The sequence below is a fragment of the Rhyacophila brunnea genome, unplaced genomic scaffold (genome assembly GCF_057557595.1).
Source record: "Rhyacophila brunnea isolate RB1 unplaced genomic scaffold, BYU_Rbru_1.0 scaffold_6, whole genome shotgun sequence".
NCBI lineage: Eukaryota > Metazoa > Arthropoda > Insecta > Trichoptera > Rhyacophilidae > Rhyacophila > Rhyacophila brunnea.
Window position 1 is genome coordinate 1,075,271 of NW_028233276.1, and position 19,877 is coordinate 1,095,147.

General features: G+C 34.4%; 1 protein-coding gene across 1 annotated transcript; it reads left to right on the forward strand.

The window, feature by feature from the left end:
- The first annotated feature begins 960 nt into the window (after window positions 1–960).
- ND-49 (NADH dehydrogenase (ubiquinone) 49 kDa subunit) lies at window positions 961–16,891 on the forward strand. Its single transcript, XM_085956275.1, has 10 exons — window positions 961–1,116; window positions 1,242–1,357; window positions 3,519–3,628; window positions 4,181–4,382; window positions 5,444–5,631; window positions 7,005–7,168; window positions 8,080–8,199; window positions 11,497–11,626; window positions 13,079–13,224; window positions 15,219–16,891. The coding sequence occupies exons 1-10, from the start codon at window positions 1,022–1,024 to the stop codon at window positions 15,346–15,348; spliced, it is 1,401 nt and encodes a 466-aa protein (XP_085812401.1). The 5' UTR covers window positions 961–1,021; the 3' UTR covers window positions 15,349–16,891.
- Window positions 16,892–19,877: the final 2,986 nt, after the last annotated feature.

The following is a 19,877-nucleotide window of genomic DNA, read 5'->3' on the forward strand; positions in this document are numbered from 1 at the left end:
TCAGTCTTTCCGAACGGAAAGTATTTCCAAAGTATTTCAATGGAAATGATGAAAACAGAAAATTTAAAAAATAAACGTGAAGAAATCAAAGAGGATGGACAGAAGAAATTTATTCCCTCTAAAATAATGATACTTTCGTTGATTGAGAAAAACTAAAACATTCTTTGTACCCATCCATGTAGCTACACAAATTAATAATATGAATAAACCAAAGAGATTGAAGACTGGGAGTCCAATCTCTTTGGAATAAACCAACAAATTGTGAAATTTAATCCTCAAGAGTCAAGACAACCGCTCAAAGTAGTAAAAATAACGTTCCAATTCGTGATTTATTAAAAATAATCACATTCTTACTTATGTAATCCGGTCGCATGCAAAATGTAATATTTACGACATGTTGTAAACTCCTAGGTATTTCTATTAACAATGAGATTCGGTGTTGTTTTGTTACCTACATATAATTTTAACGGATTTAATTTTGTATTAAATATCAGCCTTTAGCGGACAGACGTTGTTTTTATTGGGTGTACATACTTATCTCATAAAAAATAATGACGCCCTGTGAGGGCAATCTGGATATACCTATGCTGCTTATGAGAGGAATGTAATAAAAATTATTAATACCTACCAAAATACTTAATCAAATTGATGAAAATAATGCAACTTGTATAAATAAAATTCTGGTCGATAAGTCAAAGAAAGCACTATAGTAGGTACCTAGTTGGAAATTATGAAAACAGGAGATGGCGGAATATCGACATAGATTATAGGTACCTACCATTCTGTTTTCCAAAATTTTTCCTGCATATTATAATGCCAATCGTCTATTGGGTATAAATAATATGGAATGTATGGGGAGCTGCTATTCGTAGGGATTTTTTCGTGTCTTTGACCTTTGTTGCCATTGTAAATAATCATCATTTATTACGTACGAACTTCACGCTTGATAGTATTTTGGACAGTTTGTAAAACTGTCAAATTTCCATCAAGTTTCGAGACAATATTTTGTCGATTGTCCAACATGGCCGGACTAATCGGTACCCTTTTGCGAAAATCAACAAACACCCTACACTCGAAGGCTCTTTTGAAGAACATACCCCTCGTTTACAATGTGAAGTAAGCCAGTCGCGCTAATGTTATCATATTATTTTGCAGTGAGCCACTAGGTTGAATTATAAGAACAATATTATGTAATAATGAAAGAGGTTAAGTGCAGAAGTGTAAGAACTGTTTGTTTTCAGCTCGAACCGTGGCGCGAAGCGATGGTTCCCGGACGCGGAGTTCTACGAAAAGTTCAGCGGACCCGTATTGTATCCGGACGAAGTAACATCTCTCTGGGAACATCCGCCTTATAACAGTATGACCCTTTAATATTCGGCTTTTTTTGACAGGATTGGAAAAGATTAGAATTATCACGTTACTGTGTTAAAATGCATACATAGTCTAGCTCTGTGAATACATTGTAGTGCATTATTGCCAGTACAGTAACTGTCGCCACAACCCAATGGTGCTAACTCTCGGCTGGAGCTCTGGAGAGTTAAATGATACCAACGAACAATACCAAAGATGTCAAAAAAAACCTTCGATAGAGATGGGGCCTAAATGTATAGAATGATTTGGCTACAAGTGACTTCGCATTGCTGTTCCATTTGAAGAGAACTTCACACTTCTACTAAGATATTTGTTTGCCAAATATGCAGGGCCGCCCAACCTTACGTTTCACGCATCTCACATATTGTCGTATCAAAGCAGAGTTCATTGAATATACAAATACCTTTGGAAAGATACTCCCTTGACAACTATATTATGTAGGCAGCCAAAAGTACTACATTGACCATTATTTTTAAGATGAATGATCACATAAAACAAAAAGAAATCCATATTGACTGCTTAGTCTGCAAACCGGCTAACTCCACTCGGGCAAATTGTACAGGAAGGAGAAATACTTAATAATTTAACTATCGAGCGGAATTTAACAATTCCAAAAATACAATTAGAATTTTTTTTTTTTACAAATAAGCTGCACTATAAATTAATAAACTATTTTAGCATTCCTTTTATATTATAAAGAAAATGTATATGAAGAGCGGAGTTGTTCAATTTGTGATATTGAAAATTTGGCACTTACAGTTGGCCGTCTTGTGTGAAGTACGATAACACATTTATTTATAGGTTTAGGAGTTTGGAATTTTGTGTGAGCATATAAACATGCTTTATAACAAAATGCCACCAAAATCTAATTTTTGGTCAAAAGTGCAGTTGGCTGGTTCGCAGATTATGCAGTCGATATTTAGATTATATGAACTAACCGACAGACTTCAAACTAGAACGCAAGCTGCCAATAAAAAAGAAAATAATGAACTTACTATACAACCACACATACGATCGTTTGATTTTTAAATCAAAATGTATTATATAAATGTAGTATAAATTTCTAATAGGGAATGAGTAAAAGTCCTTCTATCCAATGTCCAAATTCTTTGAATAATAAACACTTTGACAGTGATCAATGTGTTATAAGTATACTTGTTATATAAATATCTGGTAATGTTTGGAATTTTTTTTATAACATTTGGCTTAACTCAAAAATTCCGAATATAGTCGAACTTGGTTATTACGATCACGGAAATAGCGAGATCTCGAATGTAATGAGGAAACATTCGTTGACATTTTAGTTTATGATTTTCTCCATACATTTATTCACTTTTTTAACCAGCAACTTCTCGGGTATACCGAGCAAAACTGTTAATGTATCGATCGTTTAAAAATAACATTTTCGACCCTAGCAATAAAATCCGACCGATGCCGCCGCAATTGGATTACGTTTATGACACTAGTTAAGTGTCTATGTACCTAATTGGTGTTTTCGCCGACAACATTGAAAAAGTATCCACGCATATGGTTTAAATTGCATGTAAAAAATCCAAGCTTTGTGAAGTCAGTAGGTACCTACCAGCGCCGGCGGCTCAGCACTTCATTATAATAAACAACTTCTTTTGTAGTTTATGAATGCCATGCTTGTTTCGGGATTTTACGATGGTTTTCAGATTTTTTATGTTCTATGCTTAAATAGAATGTGGCGCGAAAAATGTTATATAACGATATAACGAGTAATGCTTATAACGAGCAAATTCAGGCGGTCCCATCTTCCTCGTAATAACCAAGTTCGACTGTACTTATGTAGTATGTTCAGTTTAATTTAAATATTATTTTTGTATATAAACTGATTTATTGAATGAACTGTTTCTCCTAAGTGCGGTGCTAATCATCTATGGATAATGTACAATTGATATTAGTTAAGATGACACACCCAATATTTTCATAGCACCTGTTTAATGGTCTAGTTTCTCATGTTGTAATTTCATTTCTTACGGATGGAATAATAAATCAATTTGGGTTATTTGTTTGGCTACTGCCTTGTAGATATTATCTTTATGTTAACCTAAGCAGAGTATGGATTAACACAAAACTCTGGGAGAATAAAAACAGTGAAAATCAGATTTTTTTCAATTTTTAAGATATGATGTTTCCCGTGGAAAGAGAAGTGAAGAATATGACGTTGAATTTTGGTCCTCAGCATCCGGCTGCTCACGGCGTGCTGCGATTGGTCCTCGAACTTGACGGAGAAGTATGTAAAGCTTTATGTACATCAATAATTTGTCGATAAAACAAAATATATAATAGTAATTTCTTCCCAAGCAGGACTTATTATAATTGATAATTTAGTTAGTATTATAATCACATTTTTAAAAAATAGTTTTAGCATTATATTTATTGAATGGCAAATGATGGACATTAAAACAATAACATTTTAAACCAGCATAAAACATTTATTTCACGAATACAGATCGCAGAATGTTACAATTTCTCCCAATTACCTACGAGTCAATTGGAATCTCTGAAAATTGTACCGATAGTGTTTTACTACATTAAAATGTTAGATAAAAATTAAATTAAATGTATAATGACAATTTTTTTATATTTTCCATGATGGATATAATAGCACCAAATTTTTGTACAAACAATGCAAAAACAGTATACTTTTAATGTTTCAAGCAAAAACTAAACTCAACTGTCATTTGAAACGTTGCACGATTTGTTGGACTTGGTTCGTTTGTGGTGGAACTCAACATCAGAAACATTATGTACTTAAAAATAACACGTCTTGTGTGGTGTGCAGACTGTGCGTGGTGCAGATCCTCACATCGGTTTGCTGCACCGCGGCACGGAAAAGCTGATCGAGTATAAGACATACACGCAGGCCCTGCCTTACTTTGACCGGCTGGATTATGTCTCCATGATGTGCAACGAGCAATGCTTCAGTCTGGCTGTCGAGAAACTGCTCAACATCGATGTGCCAATTCGCGCCAAGTACATTCGAAGTAAGTTATTTTAACTCCCCACTGTTGACTATCTGTCTTTGAAGCCATGAAGACGAATGTGTGCAGGGCGACTAAAAGGTTGCTTGATAGTCGGGCCAATATGGTCATTTAAAATTGTTTTTGATGAGACATTGGATATTTATGTTCTAATTTTGGTAGATTTTAATTTTTGGGGTACCTATCTATAGGACGTGGGTATTCTGCGAATAAGCATTAAGTCAAAAATACTAGTTTTGCGATAATCGAGTTTGAAAGTTTGGACGGTCTTAACTTTTTTTATATATATAAAAGGCAAATTCCTTTCTGCGATATTGCTTTGAGTATGACTTAGTGCAGTTTCGCACGCAGAATTTTGTGAATATAGCCTGAGAATGAGAGAAGCAAATGCACCAAGTCCATTTAGTGCTTTTTCTCTGAATAGATGTATGTCTTCTTGACTTATAACATAAATTATCTTCGCCAGTTTTATAGATATGACTGTGTGTGTTTTTTTAGACTATAGAGCGTACTCTTAATAAGATTACCTCATCATTAAGTCAAAACAGCAAAATTTTGACTTAGTGCTTTTTCGCAGAATACCCACAAGGAGCTAAGCCAGAACAATCTGTAGACTGTAAATAAAGGCTATCCTTTATGTAAAAGACTAAAAATAAATAAGAAGAATTTTTCAGTACCGTATGGAGATATCTCCATTATTTTAATATGAAACAATAGTGGATGTTAATACATACCATCACATAAGGCCAACTATGGACAGGCCATGGGACTGAATTGTGAGTTACAATGGTAGTGCTAATTATTGATTATTTTCGAATGCAATGTGGTAACCTGTTCTCAGTAAATGAAGATTTTCGATTGTATATTTCATCAAATACATATTACCATTTATTTCAATATAAAACAATCATTGTTTTCTCCAGACAATTTACCATATTGCACTCAAAATATGAGCAATAACTAGCACTACGATCGAAATTTACAGTTTTGTGTCACAGCCTATAGTGAGCCTTGGCCATCACAACACCAGTGAAAGTACTAAATCACCAGTTTTGAATTTCCAGCCCTGTTTGCGGAAATCACACGTCTGCTTAACCACATCATGGCCATCGGATCTCACTCCTTGGACGTGGGTGCCATCACACCTTTCTTCTGGCTGTTCGAGGAGCGAGAGAAGATGATGGAGTTCTATGAAAGAGTTTCTGGGGCGCGCATGCACGCCGCTTACATCAGGCCGGGCGGAGTAGCTTTGGTCAGTCAGTTTGCCTTTTCTCTATCATTCTAATATCATATAATATCATCATAAGTCTGAAGATGCCGGAAGGCAATTCAAATTTATTTACAATCAAATAACATCAGTCACATTATTTTTGAAGTGTGCACAATAAGACATCTCAGTGGTAAGATGACGATGACAATGACTGATCAAAACTACCGAACTTTACACTAATGCTTCAAATACATTATCATCACGTTATATGCTGTCACAGTAAGCTGCCACTACGGGAAAATAGTGTGTAATGTCGTTTTTCTTGGTATTTAAAATGATCAGACTGATATTTCCACCTTAGCACATTTTGAACCTTTAAACGAACATCGTCAGTTAGCAAAATCTGCCGAAATCGCCAGAACAACAATGAGGTCAACCTCACGAGTACAGGCGGCTCTCGTGGTGCAGTGCATAAGGTGCTTGCCTTCCACCCGAGAGTTCTGGGTTCGATTCCCGGTCAGGACACGATATTTATGTGTTTTTCTCAAAGCCTGGGTGTTTGTGATTGTTCAAATTACTAACAACCACCTTGTACGAAAAAGCAAGGACATGGTTATTAATAATTCTTGAAAAAAAAAAACCTCACGAGTACCGCGCCACATCGACAACCGCATGACTCAATGAACGTTTTTTATTATGTTCTGCACATTTTCGACTCCTGTCAAAATTGTGTGTTTTTTGTTTTTAATAGTTTTCTCTATGGATTCTCTATTAAATTATTATCTATGTATGGTGTTTACGTCTATTATCTATGGTCTGCTGGTTGGGTTCTGTTCAAAATATTATCTATGGATGCAATAGCGCAAGTAATTTTAACGTACGCACATGTAGAAACTGTTAAAATTTTAATTTCAATTTCCATGAATAATGAATAATAATTCAAAATACTAATAAATTATAGTTGGCACTTTCCATAATTGAATTTATAGAGAGAGTAATCATTCAAAATATTTTGCGGAATGACGAAACCATAGACTAAATTTGTCATCGTGTCAGTATGTGACGTGATCATAATGTAATCGCAGTATAATTTGCTGTTTTAGTTGCATACTTTCAAACCACTGATTATTTCGGTGTAAAGGTTGCACCAATAAAATATTGTATTTCCTGGCATATAAGTACTTACCACAATTGCAAAAAATAAAAAAAACAATCCTGTTATGAGACACAAACCTCAGCCGTAATAAAAATGTTACTTATCCATTTTGTAATATAAAATATTGAATGAATTGAATTGAAATATAGAGATGAGGGCGACTATAATTGACCCAACCAACATATAACACTTTATAGGGCTCACTCTATGGGTATAGTAGTCAAAATTCTCTAATTGAATAAATATTTTTGTATCACAGGATATCCCCTTGGGCTTGCTGGATGACATCTATGATTTTGCATCAAAGTTCAGCGAGAGGCTGGATGAAGTGGAAGACTTGTTGACCACGAACCGCATCTGGGTTCAGAGGACTGTCGATGTGGGTGTCGTATCTGCGCAGGACGCTCTCAATTACGGATTCAGGTAGAGGTGTATTTCTTATATGATCCGTCTGGTTATTTACGGTAACAGATGTGCATTTGGCGATCTTCAGCATGCTACGGTTTATATCGGTAACAAAGACTATTTATTAGGTGATTATTTAGCATTTATCTTAAAAATATCTGTGGCGAAATAATCAATAGAAAATGATTATTTAACATTTGACGTTCACTTTAAAGATTATGTAAGTTACACTGTGTACTGTAAAGTGAAACAGTGAAAAAAGACCTTTTAAACACGGCGTTGGTTATATACTGCCACGTAATTTTTTTAATTTGACACGTCATGTCACTTTATTTCTTGTCATATTTTTTATCGAGACATTTTTTTTTAATTAATTTTTTTACAAACCATACTCGTACTTTTTTGTACAAGGTGGTTTTGTTATTGTTATTACATAAGAGATAAATTAATTACATATTTTTATTTTTGAGACATTGAAAGGCAGTTAGATAGGCACTGTTTGGGAAGTGGAACATACTAAAAATTGGCAAGAGTTGTATATTTACATTACGAGTTTCAGTATGTAGCCGTGTCATTGTTATGGTCTTCCGTTTATTTATTTAATTTTTTAATGGACTAAATTAGATATTTTGTATAGTGTTCATGTGTAATTTTGTTGTTTAGTTTTTATTTGAGAGGTGTTGACATCACATGGGTAACAATCATTGTCTCTCAGTTTGAATATTTTAGTTATCCTCTCAGTGCTCCATGGCCTATGAGTATCTGCGTTAGTCTTTGTGATGTTTTTATGTTCCTGGCTGAGTGATAGCGGTGCGGGGATTATGTTTAGAATAAATTTCCATTATATCATGGTATTGAAAACAGACTTTCACATCTTCGTTAGCTCTAATAATTCCATATAATAAATATGAACTCAATGTTTCTTGCAGTGGTGTGATGCTGCGTGGCTCAGGAATCAAATGGGATCTGCGCAAGACGCAACCTTACGACGCGTACCATCTTATGGAATTTGATGTACCCATTGGAACCAAAGGGGACTGCTACGACAGGTCTGCTTGATACATATATATTATATACTATCATCTTTAACGCATATCTATATATAAGTAAAAATTATATTATCAGTGTAAATTAGGTTCAGTAAATAATTATTTTCATTCTGAGAGTTTGTTCAAGATCTAAACACAGTTTGTAGAACAACATGTATATATTTTCAAAATCAATATTTGTCACATTCCATTTAGAAACTACAGTAAAACCTCGTTAATAAGAACACGGATAATTCGATATTCGTCATAATTCGAAATTTTCGCGAAAAAAAAGGCCCTTGAACATTATTTTCATATAAAACTATACCTTTAATTCCAATTTCGTAATTCGGAATTATTTCATAGTCCTGGCATACAACAATAAATCGTAATAAAGTACTCTATTTCATGAGCCAGTCATTGAAAATTGTGACAGACTTTTCTTAAAACATCATAAATTACTTATTTTAACCCGGTCAACGCGGATGGGACATATGTTTATGTTGTTTTAAACATAAGCTCTTATACTGGGCGTATGTCGCACCACCTGATATCGAAAATTTAAATGTTGGTAAAGTAGGAAATACCTCACGCATAGTATTGATTTTTGTATTGAAAATTGCTCTGATTCGTGTTCGTACTGCCATATCGATAACTTTGTCAAAAATATGTTGTTTTAATTTCATAAACATCGATCTTTCTAACCCCCTCGATCTATTGAGATTCGCCGGTACGATTGCATCAGTTCAAATCTACGCTGCGCAGTAGGTATACAAAATATATTTCATTCGAATTGAGTGTGCGCCGAGCATTTACCGTGTAAAGTTGAATATTCACCACGATTTTTTTACATCATGTGCGGGAATACGAAAAAGACAACCAAAAAACGAAAAGAAATTTGTCGTAATATTTCTAAAAATGTACTTGAACTTGTGTTCTGGATTATGTCATTTATTACTCATGTGTCACCCCAATTGTTTCAAAGTCATAAATCGAGCTCATTATTGATAGTCGTAAATATGTAGTAAAAATGCGTCCACACGGAATGAAAAAATATATATTATTATATTTTAGAGGATTGCAAGTTTTACCAATAAATTACGAATTACTAAGAAGGAATATATAAAACGTATAAATTTTTGCTAAAAAAACACACGGGTAGATATACAATATAATATAAAATATAAATCATGGAATATTGACTTTTCAACTATATTACATATTATCTTCGCGTGCAATTTAATGCTTATAAATTTTTAAAACCTTAGTCAAAAAAATGTTTTTATAGCACTTGGAAAAATTTACGCAATTTAAAAAAATAAATATTGTTTTTTTTATAAAACATAAAATGACAATCACTAACATAACACAATGCTCAATAAAACTGAAAAGTAATCTACAAAATCCAAGTTTCACTAAAAAAAAAAATAACAAAGAAATCATTATAATATTTTCAACCAGTGTGGACTCACCTTTACGCTTAAATTAGTATGGCCCATAAAACATGTAAAATGCTGACACAATCCATGCAATGAAATAAAACTGGTGACTAGCCATCCAATTTTAATGTATTTGTCATCAATAAAACTTACACTAATTAACAATAATTCAAAAGTCACCAATAAAAGCTATTATTTTCAATAATTTTTATGGCATTTTTAAGTGTTTTTAACACGAAAATAAAATTAGTAAGTGAGTAATGTCTTTATCTGCGCACTTGCTTTGAACTCGAGTGTTTTGTCATTGAAAATGGCTACAGTGTTTATCAAAGCAAAGAACTATGGTAGATTTTATTAAAGTAAACACAGCTAAATTCAACACTCCATTATGTGTTTTAGTGTGGCACTTGGATCCTTATGTATCTAAGCATGATAACAGTTGTACCGACAATTTTTAACTGCCATATTTATTATAATACAGCGAAGAATAACATTTCGAAAAACCTACCGCTGACAGTACATCTTTTGTATGGAAACTTTACGCGCCGATCGGGTTAAGAAGGTAATAAAAATAATCCTGCCATTTTATGACCCATTAACACACACGGAACCGGAAATGTGGTAGCCACATCTATGATCATAAACGATATTAATGAAAATCACAAAATTCAAAATTTTAATATTTTTCCCCATACATTTCATAATTCGTAATTTGAATTTTTTTCCCATTTTTGGTCGGAATTCGTATTAACGAGGTTTTACTGTAATATTTAATGTGATAGATGCCTTATCACTGCCAGCCAATTTTTACTAGGTGGACACTTGTAGGCCAGCTATTTTCGGAATAAAATAAATCCCTTAAAAAATATGAAATAGGAATAGAATGATACATATTTGTGAAAACTTACCAACACAACATGTTTATCGAGCTTATCGTGAATATTTTCACACTAAAATGATAGATATTGTTCAGAAAATATACACAGAATGTTTATTCAGAAGTTATGACGTTTACAAGAACCCGCGAGTTAACTCGTCCGTGGCTTGACGCGACATACATGCTTTGGCGAGTTAACTCGCCCGTGGCACGGATCAGGTAGTATTAATAAGCTTCATAGTAACGGTTTCAAGTATCACTTTTAAAACAGCTTCTACATTAAATTTAATATAATTATTATAATTATGTATCTACAATATTTTCAGATGTTGCTAGTTGTCAAATAATTAAAATTATGTCAGAAAATATGACTGGACCAGGCATATACACAATGTGTAGATCCCTCACAAGGTTCAATATTTTTTTTTTGTCTTTGAACAAGAGCAGGATTCGCTGGATTCAGGCATGCTAGACAGCCACTAAATCTAGTAATGTCATATTTGTTTCTTTTTATTGCTTTTTGGTTTTATTGCACAAAATGGTCCTGATATTTTAGATGGATCATTTTACAACAAATACTATTGATTATATGTACTCAGCAGAGCTGTAGAAGCTGATATGGATTGACATTTGAAATAAGCAAGAGGGGTTTATAGCACTTAAGAGTGACCATGGAAGAAAGGGAAAAGAATATTGAAACACACCTTATAACTTAAAGCGTATTTTGAGATTAAAAGCAGTGCTAAAATGTTTAATTTAGAATAATGTATGTTGATCCAATCAATATTGACCTATGGATCGTAGTGTTGGACTCTTACCAAGGCAGATGAGCATGCGCTCGATCTATTCGAAAAAAAGGTGCTTCGTGGGGTCAATTAGCAGGCCCAAACTTCAGAGAGAGGTTCAGACGAAGTTCTTGCAGTAGATTAGGAATCACCCTGGGTTGCTACTGATGATAATTATAGATCCGTTGAATAAGATTATTTGAATTGATGAATGCAGGTATCTTTGCCGCCTGGAGGAGATGCGACAGTCTCTGCGCATCATCGAGCAGTGTCTGAACAACATGCCGCCTGGTGAGATTCGCACCGATGATGCCAAACTTTGTCCACCCACCAGACACGAAATGAAGGTATTGACTAACCTCTTCTCCCTGTTTATTTCAATGTACGCTATTTTTGACACTGTCTAAGAAATAATTACCTACTACTCTTGACAACCTGACTCCTGGCAATGATACTCACATGACTTTATTAAGTATGCTCATTGTGTGACATAAATGCGTGTCGTAAAATAATTTCTATATGTGGTGATAAATATGTTTTATAAATTTAATAGGAAAGGTTTTAACAAATAAATAAAATACGTCAATTCTTTTGGATAAGTTTTATATAAAGCACAATTATTATACAGTTTGCAAATGTATTCAAATGACAAAATGAAGTCTATTAACACATTTTGAGCTGTTTTCGCTACTGACTCATAGGTACATGCAGCGGGCAAAAACCAGTGGAAAGTGAAAACTAAACAAATTTTACAAAAATCACTCTATCTTCAAAAATATCAGCTATTTTTCAATGAGATTTCGAATTACTATACATCGCTCTCCAGTTCAGTGTGTTTTTAAAACAAATTTTTTAAAATCACATACATAAGTATGAAAACATTTTTTTGAAAGTTTTAAGGAAATATTACCTGATAAAATATATTCCACTGAAAAAACATACCCATTTTATAACTCCGTATTTCACAGTAAAGGAGGGTGGAAGTAGGCTTTCAAGATCCACCATAAGTAGTGCATATTAAACTTTGTTAGTCTACCTCTACCCTTCGCCACTAGTATTTCAAGATTGAAATTAGAATACCCATCTTCAATATAGATTGTATCAGTATCGTATAGTATCGTCAAATAAGGGATCCACTTATGTTATGTTTTATTGTGGCTCACATACATGCGCTGCGCGATACACTTCACACTTGCAATAAGTGTTTACATAATATATAAATATATTATCACTAACGATGTTGTAAAGTGTACATGTTTGAATCCTGTTTAATGCATAAATAGTGATTCTAAAACGGCTTCTAAAGCTAGAAACACGTTGTCATCACGTCACTTGAATTCGTATGCTAGAACCATCAGACCATCCAATAATAAAAACTGACAACTTACAAAAATAATGTGTCAATTACCTGCCATTTGCAGCTCCAATTAACCGAAGTAGCAAACCATTAAAATCAGACACAGGTCACATGATTTGAAAATAAGTAAATTTGCAGAAAATAATCAAATGTGTGAGTGTCTACCGTGTGAGGTTGGTGGTGTGGCATGAGAGGCGTGAGGTGACTTCAATGTGGCTCTGATACATTTGAATATCAAGTAAAACGACGTTGAACAATTTTTGAGCCATAGTGTGAGCTTATTGTGAGTTCATGTGTGCTTGTGTGTGTGTTGGTGTGTTTCTAATACATATAACTATTTTTTTTAAATATATGTAACTTGTACTTGTTTAATTCTCAGCACCTCAATTAGACATCAATAATTAAAAAACATTATTGTAATGCAATCTATTTCGTTTGTCAGACATCTATGGAGGCCCTGATCCACCACTTCAAGCTGTTCACGCAGGGCTACCAAGTGCCCCCAGGTGCCACATACACGGCGATAGAGGCCCCAAAAGGAGAGTTTGGTGTCTACCTTGTCGCCGACGGCAGCTCCAAACCTTACCGGTAATCCATTATCCCCCATTTATATACTTTGAAGAGTTCTGAGACATGACAAGATTTGTCACTTTTGCCAGACAGCTTACAACACACTTTCTGTTTACACCAGGGAACACGTGGGTAAGAAGGTACGATTCTTGAATGTTGAGAAATATGGGATAAACTTAAACACATGTCAAAGGTTATGTTATTTTCAATATTGATGTCTGTTATATAATATGCATTAAGGGGGGACATGCTCAGCGTAGGTCAAAATGGACTTTTATTCCATTTTCAAACCATGATCCTGGACATTCCTTAAACGTTGTAGATAATCTTTTTATATAATTTTGAAGCCTTGTTATCCTTTATATTTATTTTAAACATTTGATGACTGCAAAAAGTATTTTTATTACATAAAATAGTGTTCTTTTAAACCTCTCGCTCTAATGTTTTAGAATATAGTCATATTTCAGTACATGAATGTGCAGCGGTGTTAAGATTTTTTACATTTATTAATTTTTAAACGCATTTATAAAACCATTAGTATAATTTATGACGAGATTATTTTTGTAAAATATTTTACGATAAAAAATTATATTGATAATCTCTGTGATCCCAAATTTGACAAGAATTAGGCATTTTATAATTCAAAAAATGGACAAGATTAACACATTTGAAGACAATTCTAAAGATACTAATTATAAGCAATGTTTTTGACCATTCAAGTGTAGTAAACATTCTACGAATGATTGTTTTATAATAATTGTTGACCTGAGTATAAGGTAGTGTTTTTTTGAAATACGCCATTTCTTTTGTTATTCCCCAGTGGTTAAGCTACAACATACGGCCGTATCCATAAATTGACAAACTAAAATTGAAGTAGGGAGTAAGATCATGTTAACGCGCGTGTTTGAACATGTACCGTTTAAAAAAAATAAAAAAAAATTCGATTAGGTTAGGTTAGTGCAGGGGGGGGCAACCTTTTTGGATGGAGGGCCAAATTCAAGAATTCAAAATGAGCGGCGGGCCGCAAGTAAAATACCATTTTTAGATATACACTATTATCACGAAAAATAAACATTACAAAAAAATTTATGAGAAAAATGAAACTGTTGTACATTTTATAACATTTTTTTAAATTCAGGTGTTAATTTTGTAGTTGATATTCTCAAAACTGCTTGTAAATGGACATCGGAGATACTTGATCGTAAAATTTTTTAATTTAGGTTCATGATCGAAAATGTTTCGTCACTCAAAATCAGTGTCACAATGCAGATCAATAATCTCAAATTGTAGCTATGTCGGTACACAATCAATATCTATTGAAAATGGATCGCGTACTATATTGCTAAACTTGTCTCAATTTTTCGGAAGTCACCAAATCTTTGTGAAAAATCGTCATTCAGAGCTTTAATAATTTTACCATATTCTTCAAATTTTTATTCTGATATATTCAGCAACTTGAAAGTGGTCCACGTTGTTATTCGATATTTGTGGAAGGATTAACTTGAGTTTTAATTAAAATCCATTCAAACATTTTACCATATCATGGGCATATATTTTAATTCCTTGCAACGCGGACTTAAAAGTATTTAAATGTGTCACGATGTTCAATGTAGAAAATAGTGGTTACATAATATGAGACGAGACGCAACGAAGACGTATTGATATAATACATTTACGAAACAACAAATTCTTCAAATTTTAATCTATTGTCAATATTTTTGAAAATTTATAAAAAAGTTATTCGTAATCAGAAGCACAATTAATGATGGCGGGCCGCAAAAAAATACCCGGCGGGCCACATTTTGCCCACCCCTGGGTTAGTGCAAAGTTTTACTCTCCTTTTCAGCCGTACATCTTGCAGAGTGCATTCTGCAGCACTAACCAAAACGTTTTTTAATTCGTAGTAAAGTTAGCCGACTAGTAAATAATAAAAACCTTCCATTTGTCCCCTCAAAGATTTTTAATACAAACTGACCGGTATGTGACAATATTAATGGTGACTGTTATTTCAGGTGCAAGATCAAGGCTCCCGGTTTCGCTCACTTGGCGGCTTTAGAGAAGATCGGTCGCAACTCCATGTTAGCTGACATCGTGGCCATTATCGGAACGCTCGACGTCGTATTCGGAGAGATCGATCGATAGACCAATCCTATTATTAGACAAACAATATCTCCCGGCTGTTGCGCAACCGTACCCCGTCTTTTGGAAACTATATCACTCTTTCATTTCTGCAACCTTTACTTTGTGAGGTTTAAATACACGTTTTTGAAATGACAATATTATTATGTTTATAATTTTTGACATAATTTATAATGGATGTCTAAACACATGTGATAACTGTATCCTCTATTTGTGATTTTGATGGCTTATAAATAGTAAATAGCATTTGCTGTCAATATGATCAATTTTAATATCACTGCATAATAATATATCGTCATCCAAACTAGATAGTATAATTCATCTTATAGAATTTAACTCCATTTCTTGCATTTGTATCAAATGAATGTCTATGTTACATATTAATGACATTTAATTTGAAAAAAATTCTGATTTATTCAAGATATATTAATATAGCGGCATGTGAATTATTTTTCCAGTTTGAATGATGATTATCACGATCGCAGTCACCAAACAGACTTGTTTTATTTTAAAAACGTTATATATTATTTAAAATCTATTTAATGATTTATTCAAAATCTAAACTTTTCCAATGCGGCGGCGGAAAGCTGCGTGCGTAGCTTTGTTTTAATTTGTAAATAAGCTTAGGTTGTATAAATATGGAGGAAAATAATAAAATGTGTTATTTATATAAACGACATTTCATTCCCCCCCCCCCCCATTTACCTGTTGAAACCTTCTAACTAAACTTAGTAATAAAACTTGGGAACAAAATGTATTAATTAACATAAAAGGTAAAAGGACTAATTATTTTGTCGGTGTCTGGTTTAATTCCATTGTCCATCGACATCCTTAGTGACCGATAACGACACGTGCAGATTTGCGAATTACGTATGAATTATAATATGTAGGTACATACTTCCCTGATTTTAAATTTATCCCAATATTTTCACTTGTCACTCGCAAGATTTAGAAGTTGTCATGAAATCGTGGTTAAATTAAATTTGATACTGTTCGTTTGCATAATCATTAGCAACTATAGGTGGCGAATGTCTTATGACTTGCCTGTGCCTAATTTTTGATATTTATCTACTTATTAACCCGGCACCTGCCTCAAAAATCGTATGACGCACCATAACTACGCATGAATTTCATTATCGTCTTTGTTCTATACTAAAAAAAGCAATAAAAAATATGTCACAGCTCCAGTCGAGAACCCAAAGCCATTAAGATAATTTCGACACACTAAAAAACCGTAATAAATCAGTTATAATATCAGAAACACTCGAACAAACGAATGCTATCCAAATTTGAAAGAACTTACCGCAAGTCGCCATTTTGTAGCAAATAGTTAGAGCTCTGCGCGGTGTGTAATATTTCGACACTTGTGCATACGTTCCCACGAATCGAGCGTTACTAATTTTCAAGTGCATATCGATAAATCACATATTAATGTCTTCGGGTTGAGTCGTAAACAAATATAAAGGGGACCCTTTTAATATATTTAAACTACACAAACACTTCACTTATTGAATATTATTGATAAATTAACAGGAACTCACATATTAAAAAAAAAAATAAATACAATAATAAACCTATTTTAAAATTCTTTAGATGTGTGATATATTTTAAAGCAAGGTGACAGACATAACGCAACATCACACGTTGGGCACATATAGCGAGAGAGTTTTGTTTTTTTCGGATTTTTTTAGAATTCCCGCATACGAAACATCTTCTTCTAGGCTTATCGGTATTTTGTGTCGGTAAAATGTATTCTGGCAAATGTCCCGTTGCACTTTTGGGCAATAATCGTACGGGATTATCGCTAGTTGACGCTGTCGGCTTAGGCAGGGGTGCATTTGAAATTCTCACACAATATTTGTCCACTAGTTGTTTTATTACACAGAGTTGAAAATCGCCCAATGTTTTTTTGTCAGATTTAATAAATTTATATAAATAAAAAGCATTTAATAAATATAAGTCGATCATGTGGAATGCGACCTTTTTATACCACTTGATCGATTTTCTCATACACGACAAGTTGCTAAGCATCATGTCGGACTTATCTACCGTACCCATATTTTTGTTATAATCTATAACACATTTTGGTTTTTCAATGTTTTCGCCAGTTCTATAGTTCACTTTTCCCGTTGGTCCAAATGATGCATCGTGGAGGGTGGATAGCAGTGGCGCACCCAGGGGGTGGGCCAGGGGGCCCTGGCACCCCCCAAAATAAAAATTATCAGAATGTAATTCACCAGCACATTTATAGAAAAAAAATTTAGATTTTAATTTCTAACACAAAAATTTCGAAAATGTCGGGGTTTTTTTAGAAACCCAATTCCTAATGGAACTGTCAAAAAATTCTCGGTGTCCACTCGAATTCCGGACTGGTGTACACCGAGTACAATAGACAAAAGACCGATAAACGAGAAATTAGGCTGTATTGTGTTGAAGAGGTTTGTGTATAAGTTAAATGCAATAATACTTTTTTGTGTCCATTGTAAATTAATATTTTGGAACCTCAATATTAAAAAATCGACAATAAAAATTCGGCGAAAAGAACGACTAAAACCACCACAGTCGGCGGTGGTGTAAATCAAAAGAACATTTTTTTCGGTGGAATTTGGCATACATATTGTAGCTCTTGAGTCTAGACCAGTGCTTCTCAAACTTTTTCATACCACGGGCCCCCGAAATTAGAAAATAAAAATTCAAGGCTCACCTCCCCAAAAATTTTAGTCTTTAGTGACCAACAGTCAGTGGCGCACCCAGGGGGGGGCAAGGGGCCCTGGCACCCCCATTTTAAAACATTTTAAACTTTTACCAAACTTTAACAAACCCCCGTTTTAAACATTGAAATTGAAAGCCAATAAACTAAATTAGACAAATAAAAATTTCTTAGATTTTAATTTCTAACACAAAATTTCGAAATACTAATGTCGGGATTTTTTAGAAACCCAATCCCTAATGGAACTGTCAAAATTCTCCGTGTCCACCCGAATTCCGGAGTGGTGTAGGTCATAGCTTGGGAGGGCTGACAGAGCTCTAGCCTGGGGGCCCGGGTTATGGGGGGCCCGGCGTGTCGGGTCGACCAGATAAGTGAGATAAACACACATCATAAATTAACTTTAATAGTAAAAAAAGTCGCCTGCGGCGCTATTATTCTTCATGGCCATGACCATTTTCAATTACTTATATAATTGTGCAATATATTTCCTGATTATTATCTGTCGATACTCGACAACTCCATTATTAAAGTAGATGTATTAAAAACCGCCAATAATTCACCGTATAAGTACCCTTAATTTGAACTAAAACACAATTGGGAAAACGTTAATTTAGTGTTTCACACTGACTTTAATCTTAGCGGTAGGTAGGGGGGCCGCCAAATATCCTAGCCTGAGGGCCCGTTTCAGGATGTTAGGACCATGGTGTAGGTACACCGAGTGCAATAGACAAAAGACCGATAAACGAGAAATTAGGCTGTGAAGAAGAAAAAGAGCCTATGGGACTAATTTACATTCTCCTCCTTGGGCCCCCCCCAATATTATATCCTGGGTGCGCCACTGGTGGATAGCATGTGAACATCCCTCCTATCGTGCCATTTCAGAGCCAAAAGTGGACTATTGTACTTAGCCTCGGTATCTCCCTTTTTCAGTTTGCTGAACTCTGGCATATCTTTACGATTTTTTTCTCACTGTACCACAAGCATTCGTTTTGTGAGAGTGAAGGTATTTAAAGAGCGCCGGACTCGAATACCAGTTATCACACCATAAGGTGTGACCTTTCCCGATATAGTCTTTCATTAGCGTTGTCACTACCGCACCGGAAATACCGAGATTTTCATTGTCTTGTATGTCAGTCCCTTCCCCACAATAAATTATAAAGTCAATAATATATCCTGTCATTACGTCACACATCACAAACATTTTTATTCCAAATCGATGTCTTTTGGAAGGAATGAATTGTTTAAAAATTAATCTACCCTTAAACACGATTATGCTCTCATCTATGCAAAGATTCTGATACGGTATCATCGTTTCCCTAAAAATTGTTCTTGTGTGTTCTAACAGTAATCTAATTTTAGCTAGTCTATCATTTGAGGCGGTCACACTAGGATCAGAAAAATGAAGCATTTGTAAAATAAGTTGATATCGATTTCTAGCCATTATTTTCCCAAAAATGTCTGCATGCAGGTAAGGATCGGTACTCCAATGTTCCTCTATCGACGTGTGCTTATTTCGAGTCATCAGCATTGATACGGCAAAAAATGTATACAACTCCGGCACTGACGTGTCTGTCCAATTGTGTGACCGCGATTTCGGTCCGAGGTCTCCCGCACTGTACGAATGGTTAAAAAATGTATTCGTTTGGTTCACTATTTCCGACATTATATTTTTATTCAAAAAATGTTCAAAGAAAAGACATTCGGGAGAGGATTCGTCCAAGTCGTTCGATGTCACGCCAGATCGACAATCATTGAATTCGTGAACTATTGGAATATACGGACCAGTTCTCCATGACCGCAAAAATTCAATTGGCTCGTCAGA

What these genes read in the sequence shown, in the direction of transcription:
- ND-49 (XM_085956275.1), top strand. Translation starts at nt 1,022, where the DNA reads ATGGCCGGACTAATCGGTACCCTTTTGCGAAAATCAACAAACACCCTA. An exon ending in CCCCTCGTTTACAATGTGAA is followed by an intron (nt 1,117 to 1,241) that starts GTAAGCCAGTCG and finishes GTTTGTTTTCAG; the next exon opens with CTCGAACCGTGGCGCGAAGC. An exon ending in GCTCTCAATTACGGATTCAG is followed by an intron (nt 7,169 to 8,079) that starts GTAGAGGTGTAT and finishes TGTTTCTTGCAG; the next exon opens with TGGTGTGATGCTGCGTGGCT.